Source organism: Neomonachus schauinslandi, chromosome X (assembly GCF_002201575.2).
Source record: "Neomonachus schauinslandi chromosome X, ASM220157v2, whole genome shotgun sequence".
NCBI lineage: Eukaryota > Metazoa > Chordata > Mammalia > Carnivora > Phocidae > Neomonachus > Neomonachus schauinslandi.
Window position 1 is genome coordinate 66,711,049 of NC_058419.1, and position 8,606 is coordinate 66,719,654.

The 8,606-nt window shown below is 40.6% G+C and overlaps 2 protein-coding genes across 2 annotated transcripts in view; one reads left to right on the forward strand and one right to left on the reverse strand.

Moving 5' to 3' along the window:
* UPRT (uracil phosphoribosyltransferase homolog) overlaps nt 1-8,606 on the reverse strand; it is a 30,505-nt gene that overhangs the window by 13,310 nt on the left and 8,589 nt on the right. The window lies entirely within an intron of this gene.
* LOC110577663 (protein SET-like) lies at nt 7,653-8,593 on the forward strand. Its single transcript, XM_044911654.1, is given in 2 exon segments — nt 7,653-8,275; nt 8,278-8,593. Coding segments are annotated over 2 exon segments (828 nt in total). The 5' UTR covers nt 7,653-7,668; the 3' UTR covers nt 8,499-8,593.

Sequence of the window (8,606 nt, forward strand, 5' to 3'; positions counted from 1 at the left end):
GACCCACACTATTGAGGACCCATACTGTGTACTTTAAATCAATTTAGAAATTAAACTACAGTTAGAATATGGTAAGTTGACTGCATTTTTTGAAAACCACAGTGGTCTTCATTATTCACATCTAAATCCTTAACACTGTTAACACTAGAGTTTCATAAAACGGATATATACTTGTCAGATCAACAAGTTGCACATATTCTCTGAGCCCCTACTTTCCGCCCAACACTGCACTGAAGTGTTTGTTAAGAAAGGAGTTTCAGTGTAAACCCAGGTCTTATTCACTCCATACACTGTTTTTCAAATTGTAACTCTATTCACTTGTCTCAAAATCATTTTTTTTTTAAAAACTCTCATACTAAAAACAAGGTTCTGAAAGTCACTTTAATCATTTTCTATCTAATAACAGTCCCAAATAAAATCGAATGCAAAACTGTCACAAAGCAACAAAAACTGACACACATTCCTGGAATATTCTAAAATATAGCCAAATGATCAAATAATAAATATGTAAACAGTGATATCCAGACACTCTTAATTCAGAACTTGGAAATCTAATTAGTGTTAAACTGAGCATTTATTTTTTAAATTGTACAACCTCCAGGGGCACCTGGGTGGCTCAGTCGTTAAGCGTCTGCCTCCAGCTCAGGTCATGGTCCCAGGGTCCTGGGATCGAGCCCCGCATCGGGCTCCCTGCTCAGCGGGAAGCCTGCTTCTCCCTCTCCACTCCCCCTGCTTGTGTTCCCTCTCTCGCTGTGTCTCTCTCTGTCAAATAAATAAATAAAATCTTTGAAAAATAAATATGTAAATAAATTATATAACCTCCGAACAGTATTAACAATGCAGACCTAATCATATCTGCGAATACACTTTTCTTGACACTCCCCTCCCCCACCAAATGTGTCACACATCTGTAGCAAGAAAATGAAAAGCCAAAGGTAGCCATTTAAAAAAATTATCTTCACAATGAAACAACAAAAGAATGAGAATCATACAGGAAGTCAAATCCTCGTTTTAATGTGGACTTGGTAAGCCTGACTCTTCCTACTCAATGCTGTCTAGAAAGCACCTTAAAATTTCTACAGAGGCAGGGTGCCTGGGTGGCCCAGTTGGTTAAGCGTCTGCCTTCAGCTCAGGTCATGATCCCAGTGTCCTGGGATCGAGTCCCACGCATGGCATCGCATTGCATCACATCACAGCACATCAGGCTCTCTGCTCAGCGGGGAGCCTGCTTCTCCTGCTCCCTCTGCTGTTTCCCCGCTTGTGCTTGCTCTCTCTCTCTCTCTCTCACTCTCTGTCAAAGAAATAAAATCTTTAAAAAGAAAATTCTAGAGGCTTCATACCTATATTTACATATATTTAATATATTTACATATATTTAAAAACATGCATGTCTCATAGCAAATGCAAACCAAGATGGAACCTCTTGAATCTCACTGAACTCTACTTACTTATCACAGAACTATGACAGAGGAATGATTTTATAATATTAAAAAATTAAGACTTCAAGTAGAGATCCTCTCCCCTGTTCGTTCTAGTCCTTACTACTACTACTACTACTACTAGAGGAATTCTCTAGTGTGTTGGATGATGTCCTCCCCTGGGACAATTACAACGTCAATTTCTATAGCAGAAATTGCCATTTGATCACTCTCCGCTCCTTCTCTTCATTCAGAATAGACTTGACAGCTCCCCCCCTTTATTAACAAGAACGATTTTAACAACTACACATGCACACTAGGTGTACAAAGATGTACCTATAAAGCTTTTCTAAAAAGGTCTGAAAGTTACAGCAGGTACCTAATATTATTCATACATTACTCCCTTCTTTCCCACAGGTCACTATCTATTAAAAACTTCCTTGGTGCCAAGTATTAAGCACTTTTGGTGCATTATCTGATCTACTCCTCACACAAACTTAAGAGGTAGATTCCATTAAGTGATGAAAATAGTGAGGTTTACAGAGGTGAAGTACCTCACGGTACTTCCCAGCCTGAAGCTCTCCGATTCCACGTCCCTGAGTAAAGCCATTATTTATTTTGCTCTAATAAGGGAATATTTTCTTTTTTTTTTTAAGATTTTTTTTATTTATTTGAGAGAGAGAATGAGAGAGAGAGAGCACATGAGAGGGGGGAGGGTCAGAGGGAGAAGCAGACTCCCTGCTGAGCAGGGAGCCCGATGCGGGACTCGATCCCGGGACTCCAGGATCATGACCTGAGCCGAAGGCAGTCGCTTAACCAACTGAGCCACCCAGGCGCCCCAAATAAGGGAATATTTTCTAAAGGTGACAGTTTAAGATGTATTTTAATTTCTCTCCCTGCAAATCAGACTGCCATGGACATACAATGCAAAGAATGAAATAGAGTCTGGTAGACAAATAAGAAAACATCATTAAAATGCTCCTTCTGAAGAGGGAGAAGCTGCCATTGTAACATGGCTTGTAAAAAAAAAAAAGTGAACACATACACGAACACACCCTTTTCAAAAAATTTTACATCAAAACCTCTGACCCATAACTTAAAACAACTGAACTGAAATCAAATCCCAGTAGCACTGATTTAGGTATCATTTAAGAAACAAGGCCCAAGGAGGGAGTTAAGATGGCACAGAGGTAGGGGGACCCTAGGCTTGCCTCGTCTCTAAATCACAGCTAGATAAATACTAAAACTTTCCAAACACCCGAGAGATCAACCTGAATGGTGAGAGAACAAACTGGAGAACTAGAGAGAAAAGAAGCCACATCCTGGAGGTAGGACGTGATACGGGGAGAAAAGAATTGTGGGTGCTGTGGAGGGGAGGGAGCCTTAATCTCAGAGAGAGGAAAGAGAGAGAGAAACAGAGAGAAGGCAGCATGCAGGGAACTGCACCAGAGAGAGACTTACCCAGAGAGAGAGAGGTGTTCATTCCCTGGGAAAACTAGAGTGGCTGATTATTGCAAGTTTTTACAAGCATTGGAGCCCAAAGTCTGAAGGTTTAGAAGTCCGGAACACTGCTGGGTGGAGCCTGGCAGGCAGAGCGGTGCTCCTGGGGGGAAGGAGGGCAGAGGCCCCGGAGCGGCCAGTGCGCTCTGAGGATCCCGTGGGTTGCACAGGGAGAAACAGTTCCCCTTCTTGTAGGGCATTTGGGGCGGTGGAACAGCCTCTCGGGGGGCAAAAAAGCTAGCAGATGCCAATGCGAGACCCCATTTATTAGCACAGGAACATAGACACCTGCTGAGGGCAGCAAACCGTGGTGCCGGCTTTTTGCTGCACTTCACCATAAACTCCAGCCACTGTGCGATCGTGATAACGGGCACCATCTGCAGTGTGGGGAGACCCTCCCTCAGAGGATCAGCATGAGTCCACATGCACCAGGTCCCTAAACATCGGAGTTTGGAGTTTTGAAACCCAGCCGTGTGCCTGAGATAAAACACAGGAGTTCTGTACCGCTTGGCAGGTAGACAGCTTGAAGGCAGGGATCTGACAGACAATAGGGACACAAGAGGGGTGAATATTTGCTTTTCTGTGAGGGCTTCCTGAAGAGTGGTGGACAGGAACTCTCTGCTCCGGGGACAAGAGAGCAGAGCTATGCCATTGCCTGCCCACCAGCCCCCCCCGCCCCCGCCGCCCCATCAGCACGGACCTACTTCAGTGAGCAACACAGCGCCACCCAGTGGAGGTTGGAGCCACTTGCACAAAGCACCCTCTGGCTTCCCCTCCCCACGCCCTGCAGGTGCATCTCCACTGGGGCAAATCTACCAGAGAATCAGTGCATCAGGCCCCTCCCCCCAGAAGACCAGCACAAATCCCTCACATGCACCAAGTCTACTGATCATAGACTGCTGCAAAGCTTCAACTCTAGGGGAAACAGGATCTAGCTTTTTTTTTTAACCTCTTCTTAATATAGCCATTACCCTCAGGAGCAGGAATATAACAGGCTTTCCTAACAACCACACACACACAAAACAGTGACCTACAGTAAATGACAAGGTGGAGGAATTCACCCCAAAAAAAGGACAGGAAGAAGTCATGGCCAGGGATCTATTCAATACAGATACAAGTAAGATGTCTGAACCAGAATTCAAATAAACAATTATATGGCTACTAGCTGGGCTTGAGAAAAGCATAGAAGACACCAGAGAATTCCTTATTGCAGAGATAAAAGAACTAACATCTAGTAAGGCCAAAATTAAAAATACTACAACCAAGATGCAAACCTGAATGGTTGCCGTGACAATGAGGATGGACAAAGCAGAGGAACAAACCGGTGATATAGAAGATAAAAGTATGGAAAATAATGAAACTGAAAAGAAGAGGGAAAGAAAAGTATTGGATCATGAATGTAGACTTAGGAAACTCAGCAACTCCATGAAGCATAGTATTTCTATCATAGGAGTCCCAGAAGAAGAGAGAGAAAAAGGAGGTTTATTTGAACAAATTACAGCTGAAAACTATCCTAATCTGGGGAAATAAACAGACACTGAAATCCAAAAAGCACAGAGAACTCCCATTAAATTCAACAAAAGCTGATGATCACCAAGACATCGTAGCCAAATTCACAAAATACAGAGACAAGGAAAGAATCCTGAAAGCAGTAAGGGAAAAAAACTCCTTAACCTATAAGGGAAGACAGACCAGGTTCCCAACAGATATCTCCATAAATTCTTGGCTGGCCAGAAGAAAGTGCCATGATATGTTCAATATGCTGCATGGGAAAAATATGCAGCCAAGAATATTTTATCCAGCAAGGCTGTCATTCAGAATAGGAGGACAGATAGTTTCCCAGACAGACAAAACAAAAGGAGTTCATGACACTAAACCAGCCCTGCAAGCAATATAAAAGGGGCCTCTTTAGGTGGGGGAAAAAAAGACCAAAAGTGACAAAGACTAGGAAGGAACAGAGAACATCACCAGAAACACCAACTTTACAGTTAATACAATGGCACTAAATTCTTTTTTTTCATTCTTTTTTTTAATCCTTATGTTATGTTAATCACCATACATTACATCATTAGTTTTTGATGTAGTGTTCCATGATTCACTGTTGCCATATAACACCCAGTGCTCCATTCAGTACGTGCCCTCTTTAATACCCATCACCAGGCTAACCCATCCTCCCACCCCCTTCCCTCTAGTACCCTCAGTTTGTTTTTCAGAGTCCATCAATTCTTATCTATCAATAATCACTCTGAAAGTAAATGGACTAAATACTACAATCAAAAGACATAGGGTACTAGAATGGATAAAAAAAAAAAAAAAACAAGATCCATCTATCTATATGCTGCTTACAAGACTCATTTTATTTTTTTACTGTCATTATTAAGACATATATTTCTTTTTTTCAAATTTTTATATAAATTCTAGTTATTTAACATAAAGTACAATACTGGTTGCAGGAGTAGAATTCAGAGGTTCATCACTTATAACACCCCGTGCTCATCATAACAAGTGCCCTCCTTAATACCCATCACCCATCAAGCCCATCCCCCCACCACCTCCCTCCATCAACCCTCAGTTTGTTTACTATCATTAAGAGTTACAAGAGACTCATTTTAGACCTAAAGACACCTGCAGATTGAAAATGAGGGGATGGAGAACCATCTATCATGCTAATGGACATCAAAAGAAAGTCAGCTTAGCCACATTTACATCAGACAAACTAGATTTTAAACCAAAGACTGTAACAAGAGATGAAGGGCACTATATCATAATTAAGGGGTCTATCCATCAAGAAGATGTAACAATTGTAAATATTTATGCCCCCAGCTTGGGAGCACCCAAATATATAAATCAATTAATAACATATATAAAGAAACTCATTGATAATAATACAATAATAGTAGGGGACTTTAACACCACACTTACAGCAATGCACAGACCATCTGAACAGAAAATCAAGAAGGAAACAATGGCTTTCAATGACACACTGGACCAGATATATTCAGAACATTTTATCCTAAAGAGCAGAATACACATTCTTTTCAAGTGCACATGGAACATTCTCCAGAATAGATCACATACAAGGTCACAAATCAGTCAGCCCTCAACGGGTACAAAAAGACTGAGTTCATACCATGCGTATTTTCAGACCACAATGCTTTGAAACTTGAGGTCAACCACAAGAAAAAATCTGGAAAGACCACAAATACTGGAGGTTTTAAAGAACATCCAACTAAAGAATGAATGGATTAACCAGGAAATTAAAGATGAAAAAAAAATGATACATGGAAGCAAATGAAAATGAAAATACAACAGTTCAAAACCTTTGGGAGGTAGCAAAGGTGGTCCTAAGAGGGAAGTATATAGCAATACAGGCCTACCTCCAGAAGGAAGAAAAGTCTCAAATACACAGCCTAACCATACACCTAAAGGAGCTAGAAAAGGAACAGCAAATAAAGCCTAAAGCCAGCAGAAGAAGGGAAATAATAAAGATGAGAGCAGAAATAAATAACATAAAAACCAAACAAACTAGAAAAGATCAATGAAACTAAGAGCTGCATATTTGGAAGAAAAAAACTGATAAACCCCTAGCCAGACTTACCAAAAAGAAAAGAGAAAGAACCCAAATAAATAAAATCATGAATGAAAGAGGAGAGATCACAACAAACACCACAGAAATAGAAACAATTATAAGAGAACATTATGAAAAGTTATATGCCAACAAACTGGGCAATCTGAAAGAAATGGACAAATTCCTAGAAACATACAAATGACCAAAACTGAAATAGGAAGAAATAGAAAATTTGAACAGACCCATAACCAGTAAAGAAATTGAATCAGTAATCAAAAATCTCCTAACAAACAAAAGTCCAGGGCCAGATGGCTTTCTAGGGGAATTCTACCAGATATTTCTTTTTTTTAAGATTTTATTTATTTATTTGAGAGAGAGAGAATGAGAGACAGAGAGCACGAGAAGGAAGAGGGTCAGAAGGAGAAGCAGACCCCCGCCAAGCAGGGAGCCCGATGTGGGACTCGATCCTGGGACTCCAGGATCATGACCTGAGCCGAAGGCAGTCGCTTAACCAACTGAGCCACCCAGGCGCCCAAATTCTACCAGATATTTAAAGAAGAGTTTAATATCTATTCTTCTCAAACTGTTCCAAAAACTAGAAATGGAAGAAAACTTCCAAACTCGTTCTATGAAGCCAACATTACCTTGATTACAAAACCAGACAATGACCCCACTAAAAAGAATTACAGGCCCATATCCCTGATGAACATGGATGTAAAAATTCTCAACAAAATACTAGCAAATCATATTCAACAATACATTAGAAGAATTATTCACCACAATCAACTGGGATTATTCCCGGCTGCAGGGGTGGTTCAATATTCACAAATCAATCAATGTGATACACCACATTAATAAAAGAAAGGATAAGAACCATATGATCCTCTCAATCGATGCAGAAAAAGCATTTGACAAAATATAGCATCCATTCTTGATAAAAAAAACCCCAACAAGGAGGAATAAAGGGAACATACCTCAACATCATAAAGGTCATATATGAAAGATCCACAACTAATATCCTACTCAATGGGGAAACACTGAGAGCTTTTCCTCTATGGTCAGGAACAAGACAGGGAAGTCCACACTCACCACTACTATTTAACACACTACTGGAAGTCTTAGGATCAACAATCAGACAACATACAAAAAAATAAAAGGCGCCCCCGACCGCGGAGCAGCACCATGTCGGCGCCGGCGGCCAAAGTCAGTAAGAAGGAACTCAACTCCAACCATGACGGGGCCGACGAGACCTCAGAAAAAGAACAGCAAGAAGCAATTGAACATATTGATGAAGTACAAAATGAAATAGACAGACTTAATGAACAAGCCAGTGAGGAGATTTTGAAAGTAGAACAGAAATATAACAAACTCCGCCAACCATTTTTTCAGAAGAGGTCGGAATTGATCGCCAAAATCCCCAATTTTTGGGTAACAACATTTGTCAACCATCCACAAGTGTCTGCACTGCTTGGAGAGGAGGATGAAGAGGCGCTGCATTATTTGACAAGAGTTGAAGTGACAGAATTTGAAGATATTAAATCAGGTTACAGAATAGATTTTTATTTTGATGAAAACCCTTACTTCGAAAATAAAGTTCTCTCCAAAGAATTTCATCTGAATGAGAGTGGTGATCCATCTTCAAAGTCCACCAAAATCAAATGGAAATCTGGAAAGGATTTGACGAAACGTTCAAGTCAAATACAGAATAAAGCCAGCAGGAAGAGACAGCATGAGGAACCAGAGAGCTTCTTCACCTGGTTTACTGACCATTCTGATGCAGGTGCAGATGAGTAAGGGAGGTCATCAAAGATGATATTTGGCCAAATCCATTACAGTACTACTTGGTTCCCGATATGGATGATGAAGAAGGGGAAGGAGAAGAAGATGATGATGATGATGAAGAAGAAGGATTGGAAGATATCGATGAAAAAGGAGATGAGGATGAAGGTGAAGAAGATGAAGATGATGATGAGGGGGAGGAAGGAGAGGAGGATGAAGGAGAAGATGACTAATGGAACACTGATGGATTCCAACCTTCCTTTTTTTAATTTTCTTCAGTCCCTGGGAGCAAGTTGCAGTCTTTTTTTTTTTTTTTTTTTTTTTTTTTTTTTTTTTTTTTT